Source organism: Lithobates pipiens, unplaced genomic scaffold, assembly GCF_037356315.1.
Source record: "Lithobates pipiens isolate NorthernLeopardFrog02 unplaced genomic scaffold, aLitPip1_a1.2 Scaffold_27, whole genome shotgun sequence".
NCBI classification, from domain to species: Eukaryota; Metazoa; Chordata; class Amphibia; order Anura; family Ranidae; genus Lithobates; species Lithobates pipiens.
Window position 1 is genome coordinate 208951021 of NW_027507788.1, and position 16319 is coordinate 208967339.

Genomic DNA, 16319 nt, shown 5'->3' on the forward strand with positions numbered 1-16319 from the left:
AGTTTTGGTTTGTCCATGTTACAAACACTTCTTAATTTATAGAGGTTTAGCACATTACTTTATAAAGTTGTCAACTTGTAAGTTTTCAGGCTGGTAAAAGAGCTACGGGATCAAACTAGCCCTGTCCGTTACATATCTTTCATAGCTGGAGCGGTACAGGTCTATTGCCTGTGGGGGGGGGGGGGGGGTTGTCTCTTTGCTGTTGGTATAATATATTCCTGTGCTTCCTCTTAAGGTGGAGAAAACTCGGCACCTTCTGCTGCTCAGAGAGAAGCTTGGAGACAGCATCCCCAAATCCCTGAGTGAGTCCATCTCGCCAAGCCTCAGTAGCGGGACCCTCAGCACCTCCACCAGCATCTCCTCTCAGATCTCCACCACCACCTTCGAAAGTGCCATCACCCCCAGCGAGAGCAGTGGATACGACTCCACCGATGTTGAAAGCCTGGTGGATCGCGAGAAGGAGCTGGCCAGCAAGGTGAATTGTTAGGAGTTTTTTATTATTTGTAGTATACATTTATGGAATCTCTTCTTGAACCTCCTGGTGGTTAGGAGATAAATTCTGCTGCAGCACTTTGCTTTCCACTTCCTATAATGGAGTCTCCTCCTTTTTTTTTTTTTTTTTTCCTGTGTCATGCATACTGTTGGGCAAGCAGATTATATTTCCTAATGCCCTGTACACACGGTTGGATTTTCCGATGGAAAATGTGCAATCAGATGATGTTGTCGGAAAATCCGACCGTGTGTGGGCTCCATCTGACTTTTTCCGTTGGATTCTCCGACGCACAAAGTTTGAGAGCAGGATCTAAAATTTTCCGACAACAAAATCCGATCCGATCGTGTGTAGACAATTCCGGCGGACAAAGTGCCACACGTGCTCGGAATAAACGAAGAGATGAAAGCTATTGGCTACTGGCCCGTTCATAGTCCCGACATACGTGTTTATCGTCACCTCGTTCAGAACGATAGGATTTTCCAACAACTTTGTGCGACCGTGTGTATGCAACACAAATTTCGGCCAAAATCTGTCGGAAAAAGTCAGACGGATTTTGTGGCCGGAATGTTCGACCATGTGTATGGGGCATAACCGTGCATAAGGAAGGCAGACCTGTTGGGTATAGGCTTCACTAATAGATGGGAGGACATAAAGGAAACCAAAAACTACCAACCCCCACCTTTTCCACCCCCATTTAGATTTTACTTCTCTTCTAGGAAAGAGGCTCTTTATGGGCTCCTTATCTGTCCTTTAGGCAGGAGTTGGTCTTTAAAAATGAAAACTTTTACAGAGAGATTTGCTGAGTATTGTCATTGTAATACCGGTGTCCCTTCCTGTTCTGCAGTGTCTCCGATTACTCACTCATACATTTAACCGGGAGCTGACATCAGTGTGCAACAGCATCAGTGATTGTAAGGTAAGTGGAACACTGACCTTCTACCTTCTGTTTGGTGAATACTTCATGAGACACATTGTGCTGAATACAGAACTCTCTTTTATACATTTATTTACACTGGAGCACAATAAAATGGTTATGTCCACTGCAGCTTATTTTCTGTATCACAGTAGAAATGAATAGGACTTCAAGTATAAGTAAAGTCAAAACGTTTTTTTCATTTTGCACAGAGTAGGAAAGGATTAACAACCCCTGTCAGGTTAATTTGTTTTCTGTGTGCCATTAGGAGGATTTCCCTTCACTTCCTGTCCTATAGACCAGGGGTCCCAAACCCCTGGTCCACGGCATGTTGATGACCGGGCCACACAGAGGGAGGCAAGTGGCAGTCACGGTCCTCACAGACCGCGGTCGATGTTTACCACCTGCTGTGCGGTCATGCCCGTGTGTGTCCTATACCGGCTCCTCCACCCAGCTGCCAATGTCATTATATGAGCTGGGCAGGAGGATCTGCAGATCATAATGGAGAGCTCCTCCCGCCCTGCTGATAGGATGACATTGTTGGGTTGGCGGGGCTGCCGGGAGAGTACACACGGACTGGGCACAGCCTCTGCCCTGTCAAAGGTAGGAGTCATGTGCAGAGCTGGCAAAGATAGGAAAGAGGGGGGGGGGGGGGAGACTGCATGGGCACTGTGATGGAGGAGGCTGGAATTGATCTCGGGAACTGCTATGTAAAGGGGGGGACTTACGATAATGGGGACTGCACTGTAAAGGGCATTGTAATCATTACAGTGCCCCTTTACAGAGCAGTCCCCTTTATAGCACAGCCCCCTTTACTTTATAGTACAGAACCCTTTATATCAGAGTGCCCCCTTTACAATGCATTCCCTTTGTATCACATCCCCTTTACATTACAGTGCCCCCTTTACAAAGCAGTCCCCTTTACATCACAATGCCCCCTTTGCAGAGCAGTCCCCTTTATATCACAGCCCCCCTTTACATTATAGTGTCCCTTTACAGTACAGTCCCCTTTACATCACAGCGCCTCCTTTACATTACAGTGCCCTCTTACAGACCAGTCCCCGATACATTACCGTGCCCCCTTTACAGAGCTGTCCCCCTTTACATCACAGTAAAGGGGACTACAATGTAATGTAAAGGAGGGCTGTGATGTGAAGGAAAACTGATTGCACTGATATAAAGGGGGGCTGAGGACAGCCTCCGTGAATGTCCCATTCGCCAGCCCGTCACTGTGTGGAGCAGCAGCTGCAGGAAGCGAGGGTATGGAGGAGCAGGATGTCTTCCTGAAACCAAAGTAGAACACGGGGCAGAAGTGACGTCAGCAAGGGGGTGTTGACTAGTTTCGAGCATGCTCAGACCCTCGGTTCCTGCAGCTGCTGCTCGGCACTGTGACAAGGAAGACCTGGGAAGATCTCAGGAGGACTCCATACATTGATGAGCCTGTTTACGCTGTAATCCAGTAAGGCCGCGTACACACGGGCGGACTGTTCGCCCAACTTTGTTCGTCAAACAATCCGACAAACAGTCCGCTCAAAATTTGCATGAACGGACTTGACCACACACGATGAACGAACAGTCCGCTGAAAGCGTGCGCGATGACGTGAACGGCACGTACGACAGGACTAGAAAAACGACGTCCTATACACTGCAATGCAACCTTCGGCCGTGTAAACCCTTTCTGAGTATGCGCGATACTTAGTCCGTCCAACTTGCCTACACACGAGCGGACTGTCCGCTGAAACCAAGTTTGGACGGACAAAACCAAGTTTCAGCGGACTGTCTTACGGAAATTCCGAAAAACTTTGTTCGTCAGACTGTCCGCTGAAACTGTCCGCTGAAGCCCACACACGAGCGGACTGTCCGCTGAAACACTGTTCAGCGGACAAAGTTGGGCGAACAGTCCGCCCGTGTGTACGCGGCCTAAGTGTTTTTAACAGTTGCCTTTTAATAAAATTGCTCACATGCTGCACTTAGAATGCCTTTCTCTACATAACACTGTACATGAGGACTTTTATCTATGTCTAGTTGATGTCTAGTTGATGTATGGCTGTATGGCTCCGTGTTGGTTTCGTCCTTGTGTGTTGCTGACACCCGGTACATTTGGCATTGTGCTGTATGCAGACAGTTTGCATGGATACATTGTGTAGCTAAATCGAGCACTCTTGGTTCTCCAGCTGTCCGATATCTCCCCAATTGGACGTGACCCATCTGTCTCAAGCTTCAGCAGCGCCACCCTGACGCCCTCCTCCACTTGCCCATCTTTGGCAGAATCCAGATGCAGCTCTGTGGACCAGAAGTGAGTATTACTTGCTACTTCACTGGTGCATTGGGTTTTATTGATCATAGTGTCTGCAGTATGAGCTGTTCATGCTGCTCTCAACAGCCAATCAGAGCCTTTATTTCCATGAGACCTGATTTTTCTTGCTCAAGTACAGGTTAATAAAAGGGAGAATCTGATTGCTTTATACATTTTTACAAGTGAAGCCTCATCTTAATGTTATTGCCGTCATCTTATTTGAAGCCTCCTTTTATTTCAGAACGCCAGAAGCCAACTCCCGTGCCTCCAGCCCCTGCACAGAATTCGAACAATTCCAGTTGGTGCCCACAGTGGAGACGTCATACCTGGCGCGTGCTGGGAAGAATGAATTTCTCAATCTTGTGCCCGACATTGAAGAGCTCAGACCTGGGTATGAGGTCTTCTGTGATCAGAAACATTAGATAATTCCACACCTTATAGTTCCTCCATAGGTGGGACGTCTTGGGTATCCAAGGCATTTATATTATAGGCTTTTATATAACACTGATATTTACACAGTGACTTATGTATTGTACATTTACACTAGTGTCTACCATCAAAAAGCTTACAATCTAAAGCTGGCCATAGATGGACCACAGGTTGCAGTAACGAACACAGTCAGTGTTGATGGGGGAATCCCTCCTGCAAAGCTATTGTGCTCTCCTGGCGGGGAAGAGATAGCAGCGATTATTGCTAGCGGCTATAGCAGCCACTAGCAATAATCGCATGTAAAATCTGACAGGCTAGTTGTACCCAAGTTGATCACTCAATCAACTTGGGTACGTTCAGCCTGCCCCATACATGGAACGCATCTTGGCCAATTCCTGCTGAATCGGCTGACATCCAAACTGCCTATGGCCGGCTTTAGACCCCTATCATGCATGCATACACAAACACACACATAAGGCCTCTTTAGGCCTGATTCACACCTATGCATTTTCAGTGCTTTTTGCAGATTTGCACTACAGAATGTGTTCCATAGGAAACCATGGTAAATGGACGGTAGTGCAAATCTGCAAAATGCAAAAAGCACTAAAAATGCATAGGTGTGAATCAGGCCTTGGACAGGAGCCAATTAAACCTAATAGAATCTGCAAGCACAAAGTGAACAAACGCAAAAAGTGTTCCTTTAATTTTTTTCGAGCAGTGTGTGATAGTGATGGAGATATATATATATATATATATATATATATATATATATATATATATATAGAGAGATATATATATATATGTAATTATATAAAATATATATAGATAATTATCTGTGTTTGTGTTTGTGTGTGTTTGTGTGTGTGTGTGTGTGTGTATGTATGTGTGTATATATATATATATATATATATATATATATATATAATGGATAAGACCCTCAAAAAGTTTCCGTCCTTCTTTTTTTTTTTAACCAAGTTATATATATATATAAAAGTGTGGAAACTTTTTGAAGACCCCTCGTATATAGATCACAAAGCAGAAATATTTCAATGCACCCCTTTTTCCTCCACAGCTCGGTGGTCTCCAAAAAGGGTTATCTGAACTTCAAGGAGCCTCATTCCCATTCCTGGGCCAAGCAATACGTAGTCGTGCGCCGCCCATACGTCTTCATCTACAACAGCGATAAGGATCCTGTGGAGAGAGGCCTTATTAACCTGTCCACTGCCCAGGTTGAGTACAGTGAGGACCAGCAAGCTATGGTTAAGGTCTGTTTCGATGTTAGTATGGTCATCTCATGGTCTGTGTGTTTTTACCTGTCTTCAATAAATGTATATTCACCTATGTTGATTTGTATATATTTTGTCTTATGTAACAGAGTCCGAACATATTTGCTGTGGTCACTAAGCACCGTGGAATCCTTCTGCAAGCTATCAATGATAAAGATATGAATGACTGGCTTTATGCCTTCAACCCTCTGCTCGCTGGTACAATACGGTGAGTCCAGATCAAATACTGATTAATATTTCGGCAGCGATACAACAGTATGAGACAGTACAACAGTATGAGACAGGGTGATGCTTAATTGGTGTTAAGGAAGTCATGAGCAGCTTTTGCCTTTCACTATTTCAACACATGTTCTTTAGTTAGCCGGACCATTTGCATTTTGACGTTTTTTCCTGACAATTTAAAATATCAAATCATGGAGTTATTGTAAACCCTGTGCCTAATTAAAGTGATTGTAAAGGTTCGGGTTTTTTTCCATAAAAATAACAAACATGTTGTACTTGCCTGCTCTGTGTAAGGGTTTTGGCACAGAGCAGCCCCGATCCTCCTCTTCCGGCACGTGCCGCCGGCGCTCCTGGCTCATCTCCTTCATTGGGTACGTGCGGGCGCGCTCCCATGTCCTGCTGCTGCGTCCATTGACACAGACAGAGGGACACGGTCCCACCCTCTCAATCCTCTGCCACTGGATTTGATTGACAGCCACCGGCTCCCGCTGCTATCAATCTATCCAATGACATCAGAGCCAGCGGCTTGTGCACGGCGCTGAAATGAATGGGCTCCGGGAAGAAAAGGGGGCGGGAGGGGGAATAGGGCGCTGAGGCCAAAAAAGTTTTTTCCCCTTAATGCATAGATTGCATTAAGGTGAAAAACTTAGACTTTACAACCCCTTTAATTTGTATCTAAAGTCAAAAGTTTTTTTTAAGTTTTGACGGGGTGGAGAATGGTTAAAATCTGTTTTTTTTTTGTTTTTTTTTATTGTCTGTATGCTCGCTGGGGAAATTCATCTTTTCTGTTTTTTCTGGTGGCCACGGTCACTGGCACCAAGTTATGCGAAATCTAAAATTTTACAGTTGTCACTGGAAGTGATTTCAACTCTCATCCTGTGGTGTCACATGGACAGGAAGTGAACAGAAATCTCAAAAACAGGATACATACTGCAAAAAAAAGGAAAAAGGTGTTTTAGCCATGCTCTATTCTATCCAAAGCTTGAAAAAGTTTGGGCTGTATATACGCTTCACTTGACACAAATTTCATTTATAGCAAGAGTAGTGCAATGTACATTTGTAAATCACATTAGTGTGCTTTAAGAATTTAAGATAATTACCGTATTTTTTTTGTTTTTATGAAGGGTTCGCTCACCTTTCCAGAAAAAATAAAAAGGTGAACGGACACCCTATGCCAGTGATGGCGAACCTTGGCACCCCAGATGTTTTGGAACTACGTTTCCCATGATGCTCCACTACACTGCAGAGTGCATGAGCATCATGGGAAATGTAGTTCCAAAACATCTGGGGTGCCAAGGTTCGCCATCACTGCCCTATGCTCCCCCTTTCCCCTGGTTCCCTTTGTACTTTATTCATGGGTGATGAGCTGTTACTGTCCAGGCAGCCATTGTAGCAATCCAGTAATATGAATTCCCCATTCTTCTCCCCTTTCTTTCTGCGGGCTTTCAGGGTGGATCAGATGAATTTTCTGTGCCGGTGCTGACCAATCAGAAGCACTCTGATCTGTCCTGGAAGACCTGCAGAAAGAAGAGCAGGAATTTGCAATCCCTGGATTGCTAAAATGGGCACTGACAGCTCATCACCCATAGAAGTAAGTACAGTGGTGGTGGGGAGAGTGTAAGGTGTTCACCCTTTAATTTTTTCTGAATAGGTGAGGTTACACATTAACCACTTCAGCCCCAGAAGATTTGGCTGCTGAATGACCGGGCCATTTTTTTGCGATGCGACACTGCGTCACTTTAACTGCGTCGCGCGCCATTGTACCCAAACAAAATTGACGTCCTTTTTTTCCCACAAATAGAGCTTGCTTTTGGTGGTATTTGATCATCTCTGTGTTTGTTTTGCGCTATAAACAAAAAAAGTGCGACAATTTTGGAAAAAAAAACACAATATTTTGTAATTTTTGTTATAATATCCCCATTTTTTATTTTTTTAAAAAGCATTTTTTTCTCAGTTTAGGACAATATGTATTCTTCTACATATTTTTGGTGAAAAAAAAAAGGGCAATAAGCGTATATTGATTGGTTTGCACAAAAGTTATAGCATCTACAAAATAGGGGATAGATTTATAGCATTTTTATTTTTTTGACTAGTAATGGCGGTGATCTGTGATTTTTATCGGGACTGCGACATTATGGCAGACAGATCGGACACTTTTGACACATTTTTGGGACCATTGGGATTTATACAGCGATCAGTGCTATAAAAATGTCACTAATTAATGTAAAAATGTCACTGGAGCTGTAGCTATTATTCTCCTCACAGAACAGGGATTTGTGTGTTTACACACACACGCGTCCCTGTTCTGCCTCTCGTGCCCGTGATCGCTTGTGGCCATCGGTCATCGCGACCGTTGGTATTCTGCCATATAGGGCCCGGCCATCTAGAAGTGTCCGCCCCGTACTGCACAAGCGCAGCGCTTGCGCAGTATGGAGCAGAAGGAGATTCGGAAAATCTCTGAGGATGAACCACGCCTGCGCCGTGAGTCGAGGTGCAAGCCCCACCATCCAAGTGGACATAGGGCTGCATATATTAGAGGGCCCCTCGTGGGCTCACTTTGCTCGCCACTCTTCGGACATGGCCTCGCTGCGCTCGGCTCTTTTTATTCTAACTCTATGTCCACTTGGATGGTGGGGCTAGACCCTGGACTCACGACGCAGGCGCCGTTCATCTTCGGCTATTTTTGGAATGTGGTTGTCCTGTGTACTACGCATGCGCTCCCCTGCAGCGCATGCATGTGCATGCCTCCAGCGGCGCACACGAGCCTGCTATCCCGCTTAGAGGAGCCGACGTATAGCTACGACGGCTCGCAGAATTGTGCCGACCTGCCTCAGTATAATGACGGCGGCTGGTTGACAAGAGGTTAAGCAGTGGTACAGTCATGGTAAAGCCATGCCACAACTTCATAACTGGGGCCTTAAGTCTTCAAATTAGCAGTCGTTTTTTTTCAGCCGAAATAGGAATTGTGAGAAAGAATTATTAACTCCTGTTTGTCTCTCCTACAGGTCAAAATTAGCGCGCCGCCGCTCTCTCGCCATCAACTACTGAGCAGCTCCACCCTTTTCCTCCAGATATGAAGTGTTACCTCCCTTTTTGTGATTCTTAACTGTTTCTCTTGTCTGTAAACCTGTGGCTTTCTCCCGCCTCCTCTTCTGTCTGTGCTCAAAACAAACCCAACTCATCGCATGTGGCCGAACAAGAAGAAAAGACAGAGAGAAACGGACTACTAACTCCCCTCTTTTCTTCTGGACATGTCCCCTTCCCCCTCTTCCAGCCCCATCCCAGCAGTTTCTAGTGTCTGTAGTGTAGTATGTCCGTCAGAAGATTTTTTTTTTTCCTTACTTTTTTTTATTTGCCATTGGTTTTGTGAGTTTTTTGGAACCTTCAGGCTCTCCTTGAGATGTTCTTGTCCTCCTTTAACCCCCCCCCCCCCCCCACTCAACCTGCTGCTAATGATCCTGGGGAGGGCAGGAGGTACCCCTTTATACAGCTTTCTCTGTCTCTTCTACTACCACCATGGCTCCAGCCCTGCTCTGCACCAGGGTGTGACGGGTGTCAAGGCTGGGCGGTGGCAAATTCCAAACATCACATTCAAATTCTCCTTGCCCAGGGACTTCATTGCCATCGCTAAGCTTAACATCTCTGCCACGCTGTTCTTTTCTGCAGTACGGCCAACCTCACGCGCTACAAAGAACAACATGGAGACTCAGACAAGAATGCCCTTCGCCCACTGGTGTTTATCTTACTGCACAAAGAAAAATTGAAGGGATTTTTTATTTTTTATTTGTTGTTTTGGGGTTTTAAGGATGAAGGAAAAAATGCTGCTTATTTTGTTTTTATCTTTTATTTTTTTTTATTTTATTTTTTTATCATTAGGAAGTCACACGGATCAAAACGAGCAGGAAAACAAATCGGCAACCATTTTTTTTTCCTTCGACTGTCTCAGGCATAAAAGTTCAGAAAGTTGTTTGTGCTCCAAAGTGCTGGGCTGAATGCTAGGCCTTTTTCACCAAACTGGGCTGTTTTCAGGACGGGGAGGAACTCATGTGACCATGAGAGCTTCATCTCCAATAACCCATTCTTGGCAGGTTCCTGTAAAAAAAAAAAAAATTTTAAAAAAAATCTGCACACCACTTCCACAACAATAATAGGGTGGATTAAACTATATTTCTACATATATTTATATATTGATTTAAAAAAAAAAAGTTTACAGTCTTTGCTTTGAGTGACCCCAAGATTACCTGATCACATTAATACAGCGACCTAATTAATATGTATTTTCATATTATTTTATACACATTTGGCATTGTTTGTTGCTGCACCTTTTTTCATGAACTTTTGGACGGTGATATTTAACAAAAGTGTTTTAATTTACCTATTAGGATATTTTCTTCATTAAAGTACCTGCCATTACAGCAGAGAGTGGTAGCATGAAAGTGCCCCCTATTCGGTTGTCAGCTCACTAGTGACTGATGACATGGCTAACGCATTTTGGTGGGGGAATCTACTAAAACTTGAGCAGACAGAATCTGGAGTATCTGTTCATGACAACCAATCAGTTTGTATCTTCAGCTTGCTCAGTTAAGCTTTAAAAATGAAAGCTAGAACCTGATTGGTGTTGCCATGCACAGCTGCTCAAGATTCTGTCTAGTAAATTCCTTTCCTTGTTCCTTAGTTGTATTACCATTATTCACCTTACTTTTTTTTATTAATACCCACTACTACAGAAATCGGAAACCCCGACAGATGGAGGAGGCACGGATGTTTTGTGGGTCTGTTGGAACGGATTTATTTTTGGTTTGGTGACCAGTAGACATCGGAGTCAGGCAGCTCTGGAATGCCATATATAGGGTGTGCCATGGGCCAACCAACCCAATGAGCATGCTCGACTGGTCTCCAAAGCCAAATATTTATTTTCCAACACATTTGTTTTAAGATGATTGGCCAGCTTTATGGTTTCAGTTTGTCTTCAGTTTGGAAAACCCACCTTACCTGTTCATCTGTGCCCAATTAAAATTTTAGTTTTCATTTAGCTCCCTAAATCAAAAATATGTGCCCTGCCCATTAGTACCGATGGGAGGCCTCCACTTTTACCTAATTGTTATCCAATCTTTTATCAAATATCTTGATAGTGATATAAAATACAGAATTTCATGCTATCACTCACTGCAACTAAGCACTCTTTCACTGCTTACATTTATTTTTGCATGTTGGTGGGCAGGCAGCCCAAGAATAAGGCCTCTTGCACACTGCAGCTTGAAAAAGCTGATCTAAAATGCAGTCTATTTTTTACAAGGTGCCTGTATACACAGGTGCATAAACGAGCGCTGCATATTCTCGCGCAAGAAAAAAATAATTGAAAAATCTGCTTTCTCAGTCAGTATTTTGCGCCAGTATGAGCAAATATGCGCAAATACTTGCATAAATATTTTGAATTTTCATTGACTTTTATTTTATTTTTTCCCCCTAAGGAATGTACTGTACGCGCGAATTTGCATACATGTGAATACGCTCTCCCTGCCGATTGGACAGTCTACCCCGCCCAGATTACAAAGGGGGGGTATTGTTCCGAGTATTACCTGTGTTTCAATAAACAGTTCATGTTGAGCAGCCAAACGAGTACTGCCTAGTTTGTGGTTGTCAGCGGTTGGAATATCTGATAACTATATTCAGACTGGGAGGAAGCTGTATATCACGAGATAAAGGAAAAGGTCTGGTTTGCTGTATATCACGAAAGCCCTCAAGCGGAGTGTGGGACGTTTCGTTACACGTGTAAATACAAATTACATTGAGAAAATGCAGATGCTCAAAACATCCGTACCGTGTGCAAGAGGCCTGATAGTGTCACCTGTGCCTTTATTCCAAGCTGTAAGCAGAAATACCTCAGCGATCTTTGCTTTATTACTCACACACTGCAGTAACACAACAATGATCCGTGTCCATGACACCCAATATATTCAGAGGCAGTTCATTCTAAGGCATGGATGCCACTCCAAGGCCATGGATAACAGTAACAAATAGGTCCTGGCATGTAAACCATCTTATCTTATTACAATTTCACTGCATAACATGAAATTGATTAGAAAAAAAAGTAGTATTGGTTCCTTATGTAAGGGAAACTGCCTAATACAATCTATGAATCTTTTATCATTGTGACCCCCTTTTAGCCATTTACATTCAAAAAAACATACAAGCACTGCACTTTTATTGTTACGAAATTGGGGGAAAAAAAGATTTTTATTAAAATTAGGAAATCTGGCTTCAATGCAAAGCAAAGACGACTTTTACTTGTTTACTAATTGAAAGGGATGTTAACTTGTCTATAGGTGTTATTGTACTGTATATTTATGCCTGCGTTTAATTGCACACGATTTAAGGGAGAAAAGAGCTTTGAATGGGGTTTCGCACCTTACTAGGGATCAAACGCTACATTGTCTTAAAGAGGTCTTTTGCTCATAGATGATTTTAATCTGTCAGCCTTCACATGCCATGTTGCAGAAATGTTTTTTAATGCATTGTAGTTGTGTTGTAACACATGCCATTGTTGCAGATGAAACGTATCTTTCATCGCATATGACGATTCGCCCTTGCCCTATAGGTTTATGGTACATTGAGGACTCCAACACCTTTATAGTTTTATTGAAAGTCATCATATACTTCCAATGCATTTTGGGCTGAGTAGGGATAGGACACTCCCTTAAGCCAGCCATTGGCTGGTTCAGCGGGAACCAGTTAAGTCGGCCATAGATGGTTTGAATCTCGGCCAGTTCAGCCGGAACTGGTTAAGCTGCCATGGACGGTTCGAAGCTTGGCTGGTTCAGCCGGAATTGATTAAGCTGCCGTGGATGGTTCGAAGCTTGGTTGGTTCAGCCGGAACTGGTTAAGCTGGCCATGGATGGTTCGAAGCTTGGCTGGTTCAGCAGGAACCTGTTAAGCTTGCCATAGATGTTTCAAATCTCAACCGGTTCAGCAGGAACTGGCTGAGATTTGAACCATGTATGGGCAGGCTGAATGTACCCAAGTTGATGGATCAATCAACTTGGGTACAACCAGCCTGTCTGATTTTCCATGCTGTTATAGCCGCTAGCAATAATCAGTGTGTTCTCCCAGCAGAGATGCCTTCCTCTCCGGGAGAACACAATGGCTTCAAGGGGAGGGATTCCCCCATCAACACTGTGTAGATGGGGAAACCGGTGTCTTTTTGAGGTTGCAAGAAAGTAAATCGCTCAGTCTATGGCCGGCCTTAGTCTGGGGATAAGACTGCTGTTAGTCTGGCCACCTATACTTGCGGCTCTCCAGCTCCAGTACCTACATATGCATATCATGACATGGCAATGTTTTCTGCCAGCTTTGATAGGTTAAAAATGGGTCAGGTTTCTATTGCCCCCCCCCCCCCATAGTGCATTATGTTAATATCATACAATCCCATATACCCAATTCTATACCCACAGTTGATCCAGAGGAAGGCAAAACCTGACTAACTTTTCAACCGGACTAACTATGTAGCTATGTTAAGCAAAAAAACACCAAACTAGTCAAACTAAATATATATATATTTTTTATCCATAAATTTTATCAAAAGAGAACAAAACAATTAAGAATGTTGCAAATGGGTACATATCATTGTAATAAAAAACATTGTAAAGGCTTATATAATATGTTTTGTTCAAATCTTGATGGCCCAATCCAGCCTACCCCTAAATGGGTTCACGCTGTAGGTCTTGGGAGGTCACCGCATTGAGTCACTAGTCAGCCTGTACAACTATAAGTAAGGGAAATAACATTGGGAAGGGGGAGGGTAACAATATAGGAAATTCAGGGAGTAGAGGATAACATGGTTTGTGTTCTACATCCACCTATTACTTGGTTAATTGAACAGATTATTTCAGGCTGTGGGGTAAGTTAGACTTTGCAAAACAAAATATATTTAATAAATTCTGTTTAGGTACACAACCAATTTGACAGATGAATATCATCAGATGTAGAATACCCCTTTAACCATATAGACCACTAAGGCCAGTGCATTTACTTAATGAAGGTTTTGAGCATCCAGGGCATTCCTCATTCACCGCTGGTCAGAAAGTTCCTTGAATGTATATATAACTGGAATTGTTACTACTCAGCTTTTGATGTGTGTATTTATGCTATGTTATCCACAATCTAAACTGTCTTAACTGGAATGTATTCCTTTTATGTCATTTTTTATTTTATTTTTTCCCTCATTCTGACGATGAATAATCTTATGCTTTATTTTTAAAGTGTGATGTTGATAGCGCACAAGTCTTAGAAGGAAATCGGGGAGCTGCCCTGCAAATTTACTCGGCACGTGTGGAAACGTATTCGTTTTATAAATGACTTAATAATATCACTAATAAAAAACCAAAACCATATCATTAGCTCAAAGCCCGATACAAAATCTTATTGCTGCCGCTTGGCAACAGATTCTAGATGGGCTTAGTTAATATTTTGGATGGTTTTGGCAGAGTAAGTGTGACATAGATAGGCGGTTACACATTAAGTTTCCGCTTGTGTTTTTGGTATATTACATGACCCAATCCACATGTGGCTGCTTATCATAAGTAACTATTGGACTGCCAACAATTGATAATGGTGTAAACACATGTGCAAGACTTCTCCTTTTTGCATGTTTCATTTAGTGATATGGCCAAAGAGTGGCTCAGTGGACAAAACGGCTGCTTCTAACAGCTATGGGCACTTTAACCTCCATTATATGTCCCTGCAGATCTTGTAGCTCCCATTTACATTAACCATTTGTAGTAGATATAGATTTTAGTATTAGGACCATGTTCTTTTCTTTAATCGAAAAATTTTAAGCCAACCCTTAAAGTTGATGTATAATAATAACACCCCTACTAAGCCCTAGTAAGCCGAGAGATGGTTAAAGGTGTCCTTAGATATTAAGCTGCTTACCAGCGCACATTACATGTCCAGATACCAAGGCATTGGTCATGTGATCCAATCAGGTTAGGTGACTGACATCTAGGTAGAGCCACCCAGTCAGCTGCTTCCTCTTCCCACCTACTTCAGCTGAGCCCATGTTTCCTCTGCCTTTGCCAATTGGTCAAATTAACTTGAACCAGAGATAGGTCAGCATATTCTTCAAATTAGGTATGTTTTTAAGCACATCTTTTACTGTCTATGGTGGAGGGTTATTGCACTTTGCAATTTAAACTTTTATCTATGTGGTTTATATGCAAGTTTCATTTTAAATTCCCTTTTTAGCTCACAATATTTGACAAGAGCCCCTGTTAAGCTAAACAATTTTTTTTTTTTTTTTCAAATATAAGTTTTATTGAATTTTCAAAAGGGGTACAGGAAACAATTTCATCAGCACTGTAGATGCTGATATGTTTCCATTCATCTTTCTTCAAGAGCATTTCATGTCTGTTTGCAATCCCGAAATGAATGACGTTGCTATAGGTCAGTAAAATTCCATGCATGCACAAGTGGCAAACTTTATCAGAAGCGTGCAATTAATTCTTCCTTTTGCAGTCATATAGACCAGCCTGAGGCTCCTTTTTTATTTTTTTTAGCCCCCTGGACAGGTAAGACATTTGAGATCTGGCTGCTGTGAGCCGAACACCCATAAAGGAGATCATACTGAACCTCCTGTGGGTGATACAATTTAGTGGCGCCATTCCAGCCACTGATATTGTTTTAGCTTTGCATCTGTCATACATATCACACAATGCCTGAGCGGGAAAATGATTTTGTTTTTAAGCTTGCTAGGCTCAAAGCATTTCATTGGACCAAAGTTGTCATTGTTGAAATAAAGCACCTTTTTTACACTACTAGTATTACCTGGAAAAGGAAAAGTACTAAGTCTCTGAGTCATTTCAACAGGATAGACAGAAATGTGTGAACCAGCAGACATTTTAAGATGCAATCCAAAGTTTGTGAGATGGTTTTCTTGCAAAAATTGGAATTTCTTCACGGAAATGACTGACCGGTACTCTTCAAACTCCTTAAATTTACCAGTACAACACATTGGTTGCATTCAGTTAAGCAAAGGAGTCAATTAGGACCGAGCTTTTGCTTCTACAACTTAGCAGAGGTGCACAGACCGCTCTTCAACAGAAAAAAAAAAACACACAGCGCAGGGTCATCATGGCGAATTACAAAAAAAAATAAAAAATACTCCTGTCATGGTTTTTAATTTTTCTGTGTTTTATTTTGTAAATATAATCGGATGTGTGGGCTTGAGTATACAAAATGTAAATATATTTCATGTATTTGTACTAATTTTGATCCATTTTGCTGTATAGCCTAGATGTGCAATGCAGATAAATCTATATATAACTGTGTATGGTAACCTTGCACCACTGAAAAATGTTAGTGAACGGGATCTAACAATAAAAGTTCAAGCTGTGCATTAACAGACTGCTGACTCCTGTCTTTTTGGCTTTATAGAGGAACACTGGACAGCAGGTAAAAATGAGTTTGGGATTTGCTAGCGTCATTCTGGCTGTTTAGATTCACTTGCTATCCCTTACCCTCTATTTATGCTTACCTTCTGTTCATGTTTCTGCCACCCCATGTGCATGCTACAGTAAAAAAAAAAAAAAAGTCCAGTGTAAGTTAAAGTGGTTGTAAACCCTTACAAACCACTTTGACCTACAGGTAAGCCTAGATTAAGGCTTACCTGTAGGTCCAAGCAAT

The 16319-nt window shown here is 42.5% G+C and overlaps 1 protein-coding gene across 12 annotated transcripts in view; it reads left to right on the top strand.

Moving 5' to 3' along the window:
* KIF1B (kinesin family member 1B) overlaps positions 1–16040 on the top strand; it is a 280308-nt gene extending 264268 nt beyond the window's left edge. For all 12 annotated transcript variants that reach the window (XM_077458165.1, XM_077458166.1, XM_077458172.1 and 9 more), the window contains 7 exons: positions 236–475; positions 1338–1409; positions 3581–3702; positions 3944–4093; positions 5204–5396; positions 5507–5625; positions 8645–16040. In XM_077458165.1, the coding sequence (XP_077314291.1) occupies positions 236–475; positions 1338–1409; positions 3581–3702; positions 3944–4093; positions 5204–5396; positions 5507–5625; positions 8645–8687 (939 nt within the window). In that variant the 3' untranslated portion in view covers positions 8688–16040. The remainder of the gene's footprint in view (positions 1–235; positions 476–1337; positions 1410–3580; positions 3703–3943; positions 4094–5203; positions 5397–5506; positions 5626–8644) is intronic.
* The last annotated feature ends 279 nt before the right edge of the window (positions 16041–16319 follow it).